The sequence below is a fragment of the Homarus americanus genome, unplaced genomic scaffold (assembly GCF_018991925.1).
Source record: "Homarus americanus isolate GMGI-L3 unplaced genomic scaffold, GMGI_Hamer_2.0 scaffold50924, whole genome shotgun sequence".
Lineage (NCBI taxonomy): Eukaryota > Metazoa > Arthropoda > Malacostraca > Decapoda > Nephropidae > Homarus > Homarus americanus.
This window is the reverse complement of record NW_024718094.1, coordinates 3,312,820-3,331,271: the sequence shown is the minus strand read 5'-3', so window position 1 is coordinate 3,331,271 and position 18,452 is coordinate 3,312,820. Positions and strand designations below refer to the sequence as shown.

The 18,452-nt window shown below is 38.3% G+C and overlaps 1 protein-coding gene across 4 annotated transcripts in view; it reads left to right on the top strand.

The window, feature by feature from the left end:
* LOC121859120 (zinc finger CCCH domain-containing protein 13-like) overlaps positions 1–18,452 on the top strand; it is a 47,393-nt gene that overhangs the window by 1,025 nt on the left and 27,916 nt on the right. For 3 of the 4 annotated variants that reach the window (XM_042355825.1, XM_042355824.1, XM_042355823.1), the window contains exons 3-7: positions 6,425–6,518; positions 13,127–13,190; positions 14,080–14,324; positions 14,777–15,003; positions 17,691–17,902. In XM_042355825.1, coding sequence (XP_042211759.1) covers positions 6,425–6,518; positions 13,127–13,190; positions 14,080–14,324; positions 14,777–15,003; positions 17,691–17,902 — 842 coding nt within the window. The remainder of the gene's footprint in view (positions 1–6,424; positions 6,519–13,126; positions 13,191–14,079; positions 14,325–14,776; positions 15,004–17,690; positions 17,903–18,452) is intronic. The other variant, XM_042355826.1, reaches the window with a different exon arrangement.

Sequence of the window (18,452 nt, the reverse complement as noted above, 5' to 3'; positions counted from 1 at the left end):
AATCTAAGAAAAGTGTGAGTTAAGGATTCCTGGTTGAATTTTCCTTGTACAGTACCACAGTACAGTACAGTACTGTATACTGATTTTCATGTTTTAGAAACTACTAATTGAGGATTAATATGTGTATTTTATTTTTTTTAACCCAGGGTTGTCTGTCAGAGCTACTGTCACTTTCAGCATGTGTCTGCAAAATGTGTAGATTTTTTTATCAACTTACTGATAATACAGTACAGTATAGTCCATTCCTCTGGAGAAATACTGTACAGTATACACATTTTCATAAAGGGTAAATTTTCATTCTCAGTCCATTTATATCATCCTTTGTACAAATCCTCACTGTCGTTTCATTCAATTGGCAGCTTCTTGTTATGTAAAACTATACAGTATACTCCATTGATTCTTCTCATACTTGTATTCTCATTTTTATTCCTACTGTTACCCTTTTTGGGTTCATTTGATCTCCAGGTTACTTTACTCATTAATTGTTCAGTTTGTACTGTACTGTATATAGAATACAGCAAACTTAACATACTTATTTGAGAATTGAACATAATTAGTGAGTGCTGTAATTGAAGAGTGTTTTTAAACATTCCCATTGGGTTTTCAACACACGAATATGTAAAGATCTTTTGTGACTTTACATAGACAAGCCACTATGCAGCTTTGAATATAGGACAGGGGTTATTGGGTGTGAATATCTTAGAAAGAATGACATCAGTGGTAGTTCGGTACAGTACAGTATTTGCTTTTGGTTTGCTTGGCGAATTTTTTCCAGTGAATGATTATCCTTTTAAATACTTTCTTCTGAAGTACAGTATTTATCTCGATACCATTCATTCATTTTTATTGGTAACAAGGGTGACCAATGACCAAGAAGTGGTTGTTTGTTGCATTAACCACTTGGGTATGGGTTCCTCTCTAAGCTGAATAAAATCGACTGGCGTTAGCCAAATTAAATATTAAAAGTGACGTCCCTGTAGTAAAGGGGTTTGGCTGCACTAAAAAATAACTCGCTCATGAGGGAAAAACATTTTCAGTCAGCCAGAAAAGCTGGCTTTAGTTAGATCTAACACTTCCAAGAATGGAATGTGTGTGGAAGTAAACAAAATTTTTTTACAGTATACTGTATTTTCATGTCTTTGTACTGTGGTATATAAAAGAAGATCCTTTCAGACCATTTCCTTTGATGCTCAGACTATGTTATCTCTTTATTAGTATGAAAGGGAATCACTTATTTACTAACTGTATTTTCTGTTGGCTGAGGCATTGGTAATAGTACTGTACTGGAGAATTTTGCTCATTAACATCCAGTTTAAGAAGTTGATCTCTTGAATTTCAACTTAAGTTCTTTTCTTTGATCTACCAAGATTTTGTGTTATTTTTCCATCATATAAGATTGCCCAGAGGCTATGCATACTTTTTGTTTAATGTGCTGTGGATGAGTTATAAGGTGTTTCACTAAATAGAGTATGATTTTTTATTTTTGTACAGTAATTGTTCTATGTTGTCCTATGAAAGTGACTTTTCAACTCAGATTAAGAAATAAATAAAAGAATGTTGAGAAGGAAAAGTCTGAAGAAGAGCTGACTGAAGCTAATTTACAAAGGTTGTAATGTGTGTGTGTGTGTGTGTGCAGGTTTGGGTCCAAATGCAGACTTGTATATTTAAATGCATATAAAAATGTTTTAGATTAATCAAATACAAAGTTTAATTCCATCAAGTACAGCCATGTGTACAGTATATCCTTTAGGCTATTGTCCAGGGAAGGGATGAGGTGAGAGCTTGGAGAAGCCTCTCAGTAGCAACTGACGTTATAGGAACAGGTCATAGTCAGGTCTCCACTGACCTTGTGAGATACAGTATTAATAATAAGAGTAAAGTCAGATTTAAAATTTGCACTTGTGCATTTAAATGCAAATACAAATATTTCAGATTTAAATGCATGTACAAATGTTAAGTACAGTACTGTACTGTACTGTACATTTTAATTCTGCATCTAACCCGTCCTTGTTCAGGTTCTGGAATGTTAAATGTCACCCCCAGGTCGACCAAATGTTATTATTTGTTTATTTAATTTTTACTTAAAAGATACAGTTTGACTGTATAAAACCTGAGAATTGCATTTATTTTGCCTGTATTCACCATTTTGAAACTTGTGGGTGGGAGGTATGGAGCATGGGGCTCATGGCTGTGTAGCGTATCATACCATGCTGCCACAATAAGTTCTGTTTCCTATTGCTGGAGTTATATCCTCAATGTTTCCCTCGCCTAATTTGATCACTTATTTATACTGTACTACAGTATACCTAAATTATTCCTAACAGTGATAAGTGTAGTAGTTACAAGCTTATTGCTTCACACAAACATTGTTTACATTATGAACTGGTAGCGTTCCTTACTACGACTTAATACTCTCACACACTCGCAACTTCACTAGCATGAATATCTTTGTTACCAAAATTTCTTACTTCTACAATAATTATATAAGTATTTACAATGTTTCTATTTTCTGTATACCATGTAGTACAGTAGTTTCTAATGGTAAGATATTGCTCAAAGCAGGGCATCAAGCACAATACAACATCACACTCACTGCAGCAATACCTGGTGTCTTTCCGCACTTTTTCAAGTAACACTGTGTTCTCGTATACGTTACAAGATCTCTTGGCATATTTCTTAGCCTGTGTTTAGGGCAACAAACTTGGGAAGTGGCGAACAGTAAGGCGTAAGGGTGTAAATAATAATATTAATAATAATTAACGGTTTATTGAAAAAGTTCTGCAGCCCGAAGGCTGAAAATATACATTGGACATAAATGACTTATTACATACATTGGTGGTTTCACAAAAGCCTTCATTAGAGAAAGGTAAAGGAACATACAGTGAACATACAGATTAATGTAGGTGTTGAACAGCAAACACGTAGTGTAGTAACTCCCGCCCAGATGGTGTTATGAGGGACCTGACGTGGTGTAGTAATTCCCTCACAGATGGTGTTATGAGGGGCATCACGTGGTGTAGTAATTCCCTCACAGATAGTATTATGAGGGGCATCACGTGGTGTAGTAATTCCCTCACAGATGGTGTTATGAGGGGCCTGATGTGGTGTAGTAATTCCCTCACAGATGGTGTTATGAGGGGCATCACGTGGTGTAGTACTTCCCTCACAGATGGTGTTATGAGGGGCATCACGTGGTGTAGTAACTTCCTCACAGATGGTGTTATGAGGGGCCTGATGTGATGCTGTAGCAACTCATTCACTACATGTGTCATAGCATCATGGGGACACCACGTGGTCTTGTGTCATAGGACCTCACTCACTTAAGTGAGTGAGGTGTGGTCCCAGGCCTCCCTATCGTGAACAGATTAACACATAGCTGGTACTGTTGAGTCTCACCGGCAGTTATCACTGGGTACCTGGGACCTCACTGTGTGAAGGTTAGCTTGGGTACGACTCAGCTGTTGCTGTTGAGTTGCTTTTCACTGACTTCAGCACTGTTCACCACTGTTCAACACTGGTTCCATTCCTTTCCTAAATGAAATAGTAACTTCTGGCGAGAACTTGTTGATATTCCGGTGGGGAGGAGGGTTCAGGAGAGGGCCAACATAACATTACATAACAGTTGACGTGGCTGCTGCCAGAGTAGAGCCAGGTACGTCTTGACCCTTCGGTGTATTTGCATCTGCATGCCTGTGACCCCCCAGTTGCTGGTTGTGGAGTAGCGTTTATCTCTAGCAGCTGTCTCACCACCTCCAGTGTGAAGCCGTGTAGTGAGGGCTTCTGTTTATGTTAACCAGGTATAGAACATGTGCATTCAATATTGCTTTGTCCAGGACATGGAAGAATAATTTCTTATACCATTTCATAGTTTGACATTCACAATCTATGCTAGATATCATATTGTCTGACTTATCAATAAGCCTCATGTTAATATTGTAGTCACACACACACACACACACCACACCACACACACAGGCTTGTTGATATAAATGCATGTGAAGGGGTCATCATTCTGGCTGACTTCAATCTTGGGCTCATGGACAGTGGGGAGCAAGATGACATCACGTTTATCTTGCCACCACATTGCAAGGATGTTATTAGCTTTCAAGTGGATGACATCACCTTTCTTCATTTTTGTGGGAAACTTGGAGGCATTCTTCCTGTTCTGTTCTTTTCCACAGCTCCACAGGCTCCTGTCTGGTTTTCATAAAGGAAGAGGAATAGTGCAGGGCTGGTGTACCAGTTATCCACAAACAGAGTGCAGCCTTGGTTGCATCAGGTTCACTACAATGGCACCAGACAGCCACAGTGTTTATCTTGGGTGATGTCAATGTTGATACCAGTGTAAAGCAGCAAGTCCAGGATGTAGCCTGTTTTATGGTAGCACATAAGAAAGAGTTTCATCCCAAACCTGTGATTCTTGGATGGAATGTACTGGTGAAAGAATAAATTCCCACGCCTTGGGCAGTCAGAGATGGACTGCACTTTTTTCATCCTATCGTGAACAGCTGGCTGCAGAGCTGTAGAAGGGGAGGAATCATATGGTCTTGGTGAAGTGGTTGATTGACATTGCTTTCCCAAAGATTGGAGTGAATAGTAGTGGGTCAGTGGCCCAGAAATTGCAGTATGCATTCTTTTTTACTAGCCCCATCAACACTACCAGAGCAAGGAAGATGTAGATCAGTGAGATCTACGTGGTTGTGTCGAACCAGTTGAGATGTGCCTGAGGTGGTATTAGTCTTCCCAAAGTAATGAAACGAAAATATGGGTAGATGGCCTTCACAATCAGCTGAACTCTTTCATGTGTAACAAACAGCCAAAAGTAGTCCACTTCTCTGCTCTCATTGGTGTCATTGCTTGTGACACCACAACCACTAACGGCAGTTTCAAAGGCATCAGCCACGAAGTTATTACCATTGTCCAGTTTCACTGCATGCCAACACCAGCACCAACTGCAATAACAGGACAATGAGATGGACCAGGAGGTGGTGGGTGTGTGGGTGGGGTAGGTGTAGTGTTTCTAGGATCAGTAAACTAAACCCTGCGCCTCCACGCATGACCGCTTCACTTCACTCCATCTCCATATCACATCTTGTCTAACCTGACTTAGAAGATCGTTTTGGGGGGAAAGAGGTTGCTGAAGCAGGCTAATGTGTAGGAGCACTATCTCGGTCATTTGGGTCTGATTCCTCCGAATCATCAAAGCCAAATTGTGATGTGGTGTGACGCCTGGTTAGGACAGAGGGACCACAGCCTGCTCGCTTCCTTGCACCTTGAGCTGGTTGTTTCCTTGAAATAATATAGCTTTTTCCCTGATAGACTTCACCTCTTACTAGCTGCTCTAGGGGTAAGCAGCCAAGAGGAAACAGCATCTTGAGAGCCAGGAGTAGAAGGTGTGGGTGATGATCTCATTATCTGTGGTTGCACTCACTCACTGTCATCACTAATACTGCTGCTATCACTGCTCACAACATAATTTTGGTCATGATTTTGGTCACTGTCATCATCACTATCGCTGCACATGTATTAATCACAATTTTTTCTGGTGCTGGTTGAAAAAGAATGTTATGAATCTGGGAAACCATTCTGTGAGGTGAGCACTTCTGCACGGTGAAAACGATACTGAGGCCTACACAAAGGGGAGGTCTAACGCCCATACCACATCTTGAGACGTTGCCATTTGTCATACTTTACTCATTAATTTGTTCCGGGCCATTTCAGACACCACTGGAACTTCAAAAATCAAACTCGTATATCTACCTTACACAGTATAGGTAGCTCAGAGAAGGCCACTTGCAGACATAGACCAAGGATGAGTTTAGTACAAGTGCAAGTGAAAAAAAAACTTTGCATTTGAACCCAAACCTGATGTGTGTGTGCATGCATGCATGTTTATTGCTTCCTTCTGAATGGTAATCTGTCCATGCCATTCCTACATAGATTTTTCTCATGATGCACAGATTTTTACAGTCATGGTCCACCTGGTTCAGCATTAAATAAACCATTTACTGTACTACAGTATTCCTACTTATTTACAGGCAGTGATCTTTGATATTAACCCCCCAAAAATCACCTTGTTACCCTGCATCATCGGAGGAAAAGCCTTTCAAAAATGGGGAAGAAATGTACAATATTGCAAAACAGGAGGGGAGGGAAGGGGAGCTTTCTGTACCATCTTACTTGAAAATGGTCTGAAACTTTGCAGTGTGTGTATGTGTTTATGCTTATCTTTGATTTTGTCTTGAGGGAATAATGTATGGACTGTATATACTATATTGGTTGGCTAATTCCTATTTATCTTAAGTGTTGTGTATAGTGGGTTAAGGTGACTTAAGTAAGAGTGAGTGGTGCTACAGGTTGAAGAAGCTGTTAGTGAGTTTGAGTAATTGTAAACTTCTCCCCAATGCTGCTTTTGCTGACACAGAAGTCACCTTAAGAAGCCAGAGAAGCAACTTTCCACAAAGGATCACCAACAGCTACTGCAGCAGCAACAGTCACAGAAACAGCTGCAGGCAAAGGTGGGGTAGTGGCTGGTATGGGTGAACAGTGCTTGTGCACATCTGTTTCTCAGTGTACCAAGTTATCTGTGACCTTAGTTCCTGCTAAATGTTGACAGATGCTGCGAGGGAAATTCCACAGCCTTCCCTTATTTTTGCATGCTTAATTGGCCAGCTACAGTTCACTCTGTATATATGTAAAATTGCAAATGCTTTTACAAGATGTTAAAATGTTACCAGGGATGTTTAGCCTTGAGAATTTTGATGTTGCTTGATATATGTTTATGCTATTCTCTGATACAAGACTGTTAGCTAAAGTGACCATCATATTTTGTTTACCCGGTATTGAAAAATGAATGACATACAGTGTCGTACATTTTTCTGTATCTGTTGTTTTACAGCAAAGCCTGTTTTCAGCTAACCAAATCAAAGGACAGTATTCAAGTTGCAAGCGATGCCTCCTATGAATATATCCAAAGAGACAAGCATTGCAATGTTAGTACAGTAATTTGAGTTTGAATTTTTTTTATAGAACACTTTGATGTTAACCATTGTGGTGTAATTTAAAGTATTTCATTCGAATCACAACACTTAACAAGAATATCCAGATGTGCTTTGTGTCCATCAAGGTTCTGCACTTATATTGGATCAGGAAGTAAATATACAGTCAATGGTCATAAATAAGTCCTTGACTATAATTTGTATATTGACAAATACCCTGTACTCTCTTTGTCAGTATTGTGAATGATTATTCTTATTTGTATTAGTATTAAGAATGCTGCAAATGGGAGGTGAGTCACTTGCTGTTTGCAGTTGACACAGCTCTTTCAGGTAATTAAAAAAAAAAGTCACAAATGTTAGTGAATCATTTTGGAAGAATGTAGTAGGAGAAAGTTAAGAGTGCATGTGAACAAAAGTAAAATGATGAAATTAGTTACTGTAGAGAGGAATATGTATTAGATTGAATGAAGGTAGAATAGAGGAAGTGAAGTGATAAGAGATATGGACGTGTTGGAAAACTGCTGATCCTACCACCCACTTAAAAGGAAGGGTATAAACGGGGGAGACCTACCTTTATATCAGCCAATCACCATGGTCAACCTTGGCGATGTATTATTTTTCAGTTCTAAATTCTATAACTCCCCATTTCACAGATATTTTTGTCATTGTTTTTCCTTACACTTGCTTCAACTTTCCTTTTGGATTGAGAATTTTGTCAGTGCAGCTTTCATATTTATTGCTAAAAATATGTTTAGCCGTTTACCAGTACGTATTTTATTTTATTTAATTTTTGTTCCTTCAGCAAATAATGGAAAATGTACATGCATAATTGCTTGTATACGGCCACCTTGTAGTAAGTGGGGAGAAAATTATAAACTTTGTATTGCACACTAACTGTATAGTACAGTATTTGTAAGTATTTAAATGGAGATATATGGCCACACACATTTGCCTCATCAGGTATTATATTGCACCTGTACTGTGTATAATTTAGTCATTTCTGTACACTGTGTAGGGTTGTTTATTTTAATTAGTGCACCAATGTTTTAGTTAATGTTCTATCATATAATTAAACAAATTTGTTGTTTAACCCTTAGCCGGCAGCAGCAGTGACGGAAGAAGCGCCAAATTTAAATAGCGTCATTATATAGATGATGTTGACCGCTGGAGTGGAACATAAATAAAGTTACACCGCATTTTGTGAAATTTTAACACCATCTATATATAGACTCTACCACAATATGGAACAGTTGCTATACTGTATTTCATTAACATCACAAAGATGCTTTTAGTATTAAAACGTGAATTTAGTAAGTGGCTATTATTTATATTCGTATAAGTAAGGTACGTGGAGTCACTCACACCCACAGCAAAAGCTGTGTCCCCGACTTGTGACCTGGATGTGGTTTCTCTCCCACCCTCCCTTACTATATTGTTGCCTTACTGTTGCTTCTTATGGCATTTGTCATTCACTGCTGTCACTCTCCTACATTGGAAGGCTTTCTCATGTGGTAAAGCTTAAAACGTGGAGTAATACACAGTGCAACTTGACAAACATCACAGCTGTAGATATTTCTCCTCACTTTCTTTTGCATTGCATAATAATTACATCTCCTTTGAACCTTTTTGTACTGCCACCTTCAGCTGACTCCGTCTCTATTGGGAAATGTCTTCCACTCAGTCTTGTAGGGCATGGGCCCAAGAGTCACTGAGTTTGTGGGTTTCTTTATCCAATAAATGTCTTTGCTATATGCAGACACAATCTGTTCAATCAAGAGCAACTTGAAGTCAAGGAGGTTTTTCTGGCCTCCTTTTCTCTTGTAGATTACATGGCAGTTATCCAAATTCATTTCTATCAGCCTGAAAATAGCTTCTTGTAGTACAGTACTTTGTAACACCCTTGCATGTGACACTTGAAGCAGATGTTACCTGATCCATTAGGTCTACCCATCCCATACTGTATGTAGTTTTTTGTACTAGATGCATACAGGTGGCTTGCTTACCCTTTTCCCACCAGATTGTACCATTTCCATGGAGTCGTCATAGAGTGTGCTGAGCTTGTTTATATATTTCTTGTCTCTCTGTTTCATATGCATCACTTTATTATTGGACCTGGTGATTCTCTCTCCTTTTTGGGGGGTTTCTTTTCTTTTACATCTTCAGAAAGTCCCTTACCTGTTAAATCTTACTGCGCCTACGGCATCAGTTCCGTGAGCTAAGAGGATGTCATACAGCTCGGGTGAAACATAGAAGTTATCCATTCCAAGCTCATAATCCTTATTCAGTAGAGGCTTTACTGGTGCAAGAACAGTCTTACTTGGTTTGGACAGTTTGGCTATAGCTTGATCTGACAACCCTGGTATTTGGCAAGCATATTCTGTGCCTTTCCCTGTATATAATAAAAGGTCTCATACATACCCTGTCTCAGCTTCTGTTAAGATGTTGGTCTCTATGCCAAACCTTGCTCTCTTTATTGGAATACCTGTATACCTTTTCCATTTTAGTCGTCCTTTCCAGAGAAGTAGGGACTCATCAATGCTAATATTTTCCTTTGGGATGTAATTAGACATATATTTCTGCCTAAAGTTATCTAGCACCTCCCTGAACTTGTAAGCAGGGTCATCACTTGTTTTTTTTTTTTTCAGTTAGATGCAAATACTTCAAAATAAGTGCAAATCTGTCCCAGCTAATGCATTTCCCCAAAAAGGGTGTTGCAAGCACCTGGTTCATGGAGTGGAATGAGTATATAGTTGGCTTCTTAACTGTGCCTTGTAAAATGACCAAACCTAAAAGGTATACATCTCCCCAACATTAGTTTCCTTCCACATCAGATCTCTACTTTTTCTCCTCATTTTACCACTCCTTCTCTTTTCTTCACAGACCTTGGCAGCATATTTGTTTGTCTCTTTCACTATATGTTCTATTATATCTCTATCTACAAAAGGCAAAGAAATCTCTATTGGGTTCTGAGGATCTTGCAAAACTACTTTGGCTCCCGTGTCTCCAGTAAATGTAAATCGTTCTCTACTAACTGGAGAATTGCTCAACCATCCAACTGGAGTACTGTCATCTTGACCATCAATTTCTGCACCTGACAGAATATCATCTGGTTCCTCTGTAATAATCTCAAGTTGTGATTCATCACCACTATCAGTGTCATCACCACCACTATCTGATTTTGCATCATCACTAATATCATCCATAAATTCGTCATCAAAATCGTGTCTAGAATATACTGTATTTCCACTTCAGGAATGTTCCTCCTACGGAACATAATTATGGCTATAATTCCTAAATACAGGCGAAGAAAGTAAAAAGTAAATGAATAGTGAAATGCCAAAGAGACAAAAAGAAAATTGAAAATTATATCTGATAAAACTTAGCTCTCTTCAAAATATCAAAAGAAAGAATGGAAATTCAGCTCCACAGAAGAGACCAAAGAGAGTGCCCTGTTCCTTATGAAAGCTGGGAACAGACTGTTCGAGTGATTGGAGCTTTAGGCGGCTGGCGCCAGCTATCAGGCAAGCCATCACCACCCTTGAAGTTAGGGATTTCTGAGGCTCTAGGGCACTCATACATATCCGACTATACAGTATATAGTCTCAGCTGGGAGATACAAGAACTGAATTTTGGAGAAGCGTCTATATATGGTCTCGCTGCAATTTTTCCGCACATTCTGGACCATCTACCGTATATATAGTTCCGCCGCCTGCTAAGGGTTAAGCAGAGAATTCTAAAGACAGAGTTTTAAGGAATTTCAGATTTCAGAATTTCTCAGACAAGGTTCTAGCAATAATAACTAGAGAACTGTATAGGTTAAGAGGGTTTTTAATGTCTCAACATAGGGGATGATGAAGCATAAGTACTATAGATACTGTGTATGTGTGTGTTAGCACAGTGATCTGCACATTTCTCCTCTATGGAAGCTTTTGGATACAGGTCTGTTTCTCAGGTTCACAAGGGAGGCTGGAAGACCAACAGCCCCCCTCCTTTATAACTTATTCACTTTTTCAGCCACATAAACATAAATACTGTACATGTACAGTCAATCCAAAAAGTACTAAGACCCCAGATGTCCAAAAGAATATGAAACATCGATTGAAGACCAACCAACCCCATACATGAATGTGTCTGATATTATCGCTTGTTTTCTATTTCACTAGACTCTGGGGTCTCAGTTCTTCTTGGTATGACTGTAATGTACATACTGTAGTTACATGTATACACAAGTAGAGAGAGAGAAAGTGAAAGTAAAAAATGGGGATCTGTATCCTGTGGGCATGTTCTGATGTTTTTAGTCATCAGGAAGAGGGAATTTAAATACAGTACAGTGGTTTTCAGTAGGTAGAGTTTAAGGGTAAAGTTTGATGATGGGAGAAGTAGTAGCAGACAGTTGAAGTTAACTGAATTTACTAAGGCTAAATAATAATATTTTTGAAGAGTTTAAGCTCTTAAAATGCTGGTTTTATCATAATACAGTGCATCATGGCCTTCACTTTGTGTGTATGTGTGTGAGTGGCGCATTATTTATTCTGCAGTTAACACAGTTTTAATTTTCCTGCACTGCTTCAGCATACAGTGTGCTATTCTTTATGCGGCATGAAAAATTTGCGGCAATGATGTTTTCTTTGCATGATTTACATTAACTAATTGCCTTTGCATATCTCAAGCAACTCAGTTACATTACACAGTCTGTAGGGCTGAAAACTCAGGTCTCAAGTCCTCTGACATGTGTAACCAATGTTGATTTAGAACAAGTCTAAAAATAATTAACTAATATGAAAAGATTCTCATACTTGTTATTTCTTCCTGACCACAACCAGGCTTTTTTTTATTATACTAAGGGAGACACTCTTTAATCATTGTGTATTAGCAGTAGCTCAGCAAGTTACGATCACCCATTTCAGATTACAGGACGTTTGCTTACCTGTTTGTTCAGTTCCTTTTGAAAAAATATGTGATGCTTCATAATGATTTAGCTTGTTCATGTTTCTGGTTTGGTCACACAGTTTAAAGTTATTATAAAGTGATCATTATGTTAATAAGGAAGTTGCAATGGTCCAATATCTATACTGTAAAGGCTAACAATCCAGTCTGAGGATTGACTGATGTGTTGGTATTGCAGATTAACAATAACCTGGCATTGTACTTTCAAACAGTATAAAGGTCTCGTATTACAAAGCTTAGTTATCTTGTTAAATTTCCAAATTGGGGTCGACCCAAGGCCAGTCCCTTTTAGGACAGTGCAAAGGCTATTCAGACTTCAGCCTGTAAGTGGTGAACACTAAATATGATGCATTTTAAGGCCTGTGATTGTGGTCAGAAAGGAGTTACTAGATTTAATTTTTCTTTTTCTGGGCTTGTTGCTTTTTTCAGACATATTCTAATATAGCAATAACTGCACTTGTTAGGAGTCCTGAGATCTGGGTTTTGAACTCTATAGCTACACAGTGGTGTACAGCACTATAAGTGGAGTTGTTTGACATGTGCTGAGCTCTGTACTAAAATAACATGATCAATTCCCCATATTTGCCACAATATGCATGTACAGTAATGTTAGTTTGCTTCAACTATCACTTACTGTACTGTACTGTTTTTCATGGCTTTATTGAGCTGCCAGTTTGTTTTATTAGGTATATCTTTATTTTAATTAGTGACGGTCAGAATTTCTGATAGGTATTATTGAACAAAATTTGCAAATGATAGTTTTGTTTCTTTGTAACTTTATATTTTGACACAAATAGTTTCACATAACATGAATATAATGTGCATATTGTTGAATATGATACAAACAATACCTTTCTGAGGATCTTTAACCTGTGAATACAAAGTCAGCACAGTTATGAATGTAATTTTATGCCAATAGGAGCTGCTGACATGAGAGAATTCTTTCTTAATCAGCTAATGTGAAATTTAAGATAATACATATAACTGAATGATTTATTACATATCAGTTTAACATGAAGTACGATATGTTATTAGAATTTATTATTTCAGTATCATTATTTTATTAATCAAAGTAAATTTGATTAGATTTAAAGGTTCTTGTTAGTTGTAGTGGTGTGACTTTAAATTATTTTGGTTTGTATGAGTGGCATCCAGTACTATTTTGCTCCTTTTTCACACAGGTGAGTCAGACAGAGACATCACGCTCAGCCAAGGAAGGAGGAAAGGACAGCCATAGTCACAGAGGTAATTGTATGTAATTTTTGTCACTTCAAGTGAATTAGTTGTCTCTAAAGAACAGTAACTACAGTACATGTTTTAATGTATATGTGCTTAAACTGTTTTATACTTCTTCATAAGGCAAAGGGAAGCAATACACTGTTGATATAGTAAATGTCTGCTAAGCTAGACTTCTTGTAGCTTTAAATCTGAATAAACTTAATTATATCTGACCCCATCCATATTTTTGGGGGGAAAATTCTGAGACAGCATTTTGAGTTTAACCACTTGTGTATCACTGTAAGGGGTCACCTCTCTGCTGAATACAATTGTCTGGCATTAGCAAAAAAATATATATATTAAAAGAGGCGTGTCTGTAATGAAGGGGTCAAACAGTCACTTCAGTCTGCTTAGTCCGTTCATATTGGCACTGGTCACTTGATCCATTCAGACTCGACTGTCCCCACAAAAATTGGGAAATACAGTATAGTCTCGATTTACGTGGATTTCCTTTATGCGGTTGGTCATTTACGCGGCACCTGGCCAGACCGGCAATTATTAGTTACGCAGTACATTCCCTCATTTACGCAGGAAGCGGCGCGGGCAGGGTGAGCGCATCTGCACAAGTGGGGGTTATTCTCTGTTCAGTGTCTCCAGAGCTTGGAGAACATAATGCAAATGACATAATATCTGTTCGGCAGGAAATTAGAATGGACAACATATTCTTGCCATGAAGAAATGCAGAGGAACCTTCATTGAATTCCTACTGAAGATTGCATAGTTTTTTGCATATTTTGAAATGTCTGCTTTCTGCCAGTCTATACATTACAAATAAGTTTAAGTATCTTGCTTCTCTTGTTATATCTTGTGCCAGAATGCATTTATGCTGTTGTGTTTTATAGCATACTCATTTCAGGTTGTGGCTCAAGAAGTGGTGGGAATAGTGTAGGGGGCTTTGCCCATCCTAGCACAGGTAATAAAGCACCCCAGCAAAAGACAGGTAGTGGTAAAGGTGGTAAAGGGTCAGAGACCTGGGATCTACGAAGATTAGAGGAGGAGAGTGAAGTAGCTTTGGAGCGTCGCCGTCAGCAGCTGACACAAGAACTGATGAGAGAAATGGCTGGCGATTCTCATCATCATATATCATCTGTTGATAAGAAGGTACAGTAATTATCCAGTGGGAGTAACTGATATTTTTTGTCACTCAAGAATTATAAAGTACAGTACAATACAATACTCTACTGTATTTATATTAATCTTCATTCATACTACAAGTACAGGTTGCATAAGTTTATGATATCCTTGTAAGATCTCTAAGAATAACCAGCAGTTTTTTGACAAATGCTTAAGGACCGTCAGCTTCACAGCCATATGAAATTGGAGCCACTACAAATTGATATCAAACAAATATTGTATAATCAACAATACAGTATACAGTATGTGTAAATGCTTGTTGCAGCATGGGCCCTCGATCAACAATAATATTTTGGAATAGCACATACAATAACATTGATAATTATAGTGCTTTACCAGAAATTCTCATTGAAAGTCTGACCATTGTCATTTAGCTCCTGTGTTAGGATCAGTTTGAATCACTGCCTGCAATGTTCCAGATGCATGGCCAACATGGACACAGGAGAAATCCATCATCATCAAGCAGCAGCTCATCCTCTTCAACTTCGTCATCAACTTCCTCCTCGTCAACTTCTTCTTCATCTGACTCGTCGCCTCATCGTTCAGGATATAAACGGGACAGCAAAAGAAAATCACGTCCTAGTAAAAGAGTTCCCTCAAGCAATGACCGCTCGAAACTTAAGAAAACCAAGTCATCATCCTCTTCGTAAGCCAATAATATTTTTAATTTTTTAATTTGATTGTCCTTAATTATACACAGTCAACAAATTGCAAGTAAAAGACCATTTACGATTTACGCTTTAGGGTATGCACTGTAGTCCTTTAGAAACACTTAATTGCAGTACAGGAGACTTATTGATTATTTTCTGTTAGAACTCAAAAGGTGGAATATTGAAATGATTTGTCAATTGTTCTATGATTTGCACCCAGCTGACAGTTATACTCATACATATACTGTATAGTATTCATATGCCTGCATGAAAAACATTTGCATATGCCTAGAGTGGCATATTTTTAGCAATACCGACATTTTATCAAAGACTGGCGTGACTTAATAGGAAAAAGGAAAGAAAGAAAAAAAGTGATGTACATGTGTGCCCCTTTTATGTATCTCCTTCCCGTGAACTTTGAATGTATCTGCAATTACTGCAGCTTGGTACAAAGGCATCCTAGGACCAGCAGAACCAGTACAGGGATCATGCCCAAAGATTGAAAGAGATTGGGTGAAGAAATCAATTGACAAAAGGAAGAAAGGAATGGCAACTAGAAATGTTTGAAGTATCAGACAGTGTAGGCAAGTTGATTATGACTGAATTGACTAATGCAATCATGACTGAATTTATTTTTCTAAATAACTGGTGGATGAGTGATTACTAATACAGTACTACGTACTTACAAGGGTACAGGTGACGCACTTGAACACAAACTTCAGGGACCATAAAGCTTTTAGAGGGGTTATGAAAGTTGTGGAAAGAGTGATTGAGAAATTGACAATGTAGAGAGTGGATATAAAAGAAATGCAGTTTGGGTTCATGCCAGGTGGAGGGACAACAGAGGCAATATTTGTCAGGCATCTATGAGAGAAATATATAGGAAAGAAGAGTAAGCTGTGCTTCATATTTGTAGAATTAGAGAAAGTATTTGATTGTGTACTTCATAACTAGTGAAGTGGGCAATGAGGAGTGTCTTGTTTGAGTTGTTAAGATATATGAAGGCTCAAAAGTTTCAATAAAAGTCTATGGTGAAGAAAATGATGAATTTGGTGTGAAAATAGGGGTTCATCAGGGGTCTGTCTTGAGCCTCCCTCTGTTTATCATGGTGCTAGAGGCAATATCATGGGACTTTTGGACTGGTCTGCCTTGGCATTTGTTGAATGCTGATGACTTAGTATGAAAGAGACAGCAGAGAAATTTAAGAAATATAAGGAAGGATTAGAGTCAAATGGCACCCGAGAATGAATGTGGCAAAAATAAAAGTATTAATTGTGGTGTGGGTGAGGGACCCATGCTGAAAAGTAGAAAATGGCCATTTGCTGTCTGAAAGAATGGTGGGTGTAAAAGAGGTACAGTAGAGTGGACGGCAGATTGTAAGGTGCAGGTATCCCCCAATCTACAATGGGGTTGCTTTCCTGAAAACCCAACCCTAACCCAAAAGTGTTAAGAGAGAAAATAAGAGGCTTTGTTCAAAATCACTTCCAGAACACTTGTCTGGAATTGTTACTTAGTATTGTATTCAGAGCCAGTCTTCAGAATTGATAAAAAAATGGTGAGGAAGAGAGGAATATTTGAGAGAGAGAGTGTCGATGTTAACATCAAAATTAACAGAATGTTTGGAAAACAAATTTGGCGTGTGTGCATGTGGGGATGCAAGTGGCGTGAAAAACAGATCTCCAATTGGTAAGAGTCTCTTGGAATCTTAATTTGGAAATGTTTAAAGTTCTTTCACAGTCACAGTTCCACTGATGCTCATTACCTGTTCCACCCATGCTTTAAAATTAGTACAGTGACCCCTCGGTTAATAAACTCAATCGGTTCCAGAAGGTCGTTCGTTAACCGAAAAGTTCGTCAACCGAAACCATTGTTTCAATGGGTTTTTGGGTAATTGGTTCCAGCTCACCGAAAATTTCCTAAATTCAACAAAAATGGTAGAAAAGTTCACTTACTTTGAGGTGTGTATGTAGAAGGCTTCTGGATGATGATGGGAATTAGAATGGGGGTGGAGGAGAAGGAAGAAGAGAAGGCATTGGGGTGGAAGAGAAGTCACCCCATGGCACCATTTCACCCATAAAATTTTGGTTCTCTTGGTGTATTTCAAGATTATTTTCTTTAAATCAACACTACACTGCATTATATATTGTCAATATGTAAAATATATTTCAAAATGACCAATAATTTGCATGGAAACACAGAAAAAAAGCGTTTAGTTGAAGAGAGTCAAGCAAGATGTTACCTCCAGTGAAAACAGAGAGAGACTAACGCCTGTTTGCTGTGTTAAGAGGCTGGATGCCGCACATTAAACTAGTCACTTTACCTTCAATTATGTTCAATAATTGTTAAAATGACTAAAAAATTGAATATTAAACTTTTAAAATTATTGAATAGTATAAACTTCTTGATATTTACTAAAATAGTAAGGAATTTAAGCCCTAGAACCGATTAATGTATTGGGGGGCTGATACTAAAGCTGGTTGCCCGGTCAGTGCAAGCGAAAACGTGTTGAGGTCGGTTCGTAAGAAATTCGTTAACCGAATTTTTGTTCGTTAACCGAATTGAAGATCCTTATGGAAGGCAGTTCGTTAACCGAAATTTCGTTAAACGAGGGGTCACTGTAATGTAGCAGCAGGTAACTTGGATAATGGACTGAATATTTATATTTGTAAAATTCTTTTAACAGGAGAAAGCATAGTAGTAGTAAGAATGGCAAGAAGAGTCACCCAAGCAAGAAGGACCATGAGAAGATTCGCATTCATAAAAGTAGCCGTTCCCCAACTCGAAGGAAAAGTTCCATGTCTAAGAAACTCCTCTCCCCAGGACACAAGCGCACTCCATCCCCGTCTTCACGCAAAGTTCACAAGCTTTCTCCTGGCAGGTCAAAGAGGAGTAAGAGTGAGTAGACAGCTTTTATACAAGATTATACCTTTGGGTATTTACAGGGGGGCCCCCCAAATTCACGAATTTTTATTTCGCTGTACTCTATTATTTGCGGATAACACACCTGGATGTACCCAAGAATGTCTGCGGGTAGTCTTAAAGTTGCCGGCATTTTCGTGGCTGTGACAGGGAGCCATTCATTCTAGAGACAGTAATTTCCTTTACCTGTATTGCAAATATGTGTGTGTGTGTGTGTGTGTGTGCATGCATGCGTGTAGACACACACACACACAAAACACATACAATTAAATAATAATGGGAAAATACTCTCACAAGTAATCAGAAACAAATTTATTAAAAATGTGACAGTCTACCCTCAAGTCCGTGCTTTATAAATAAAGTAATAAAGCACGGACTTGAGGGTAGACTCACATTTTTAATAGATTTGTTTCTGATTATTTGTGAGAATATTTTCCCATAATTATTTATTTGTATGTGTTTTGTGTGTGTGTGTCTATACACGCACGTACGTATACAATACAGGTAAAAGAAATAATTGTCCTAA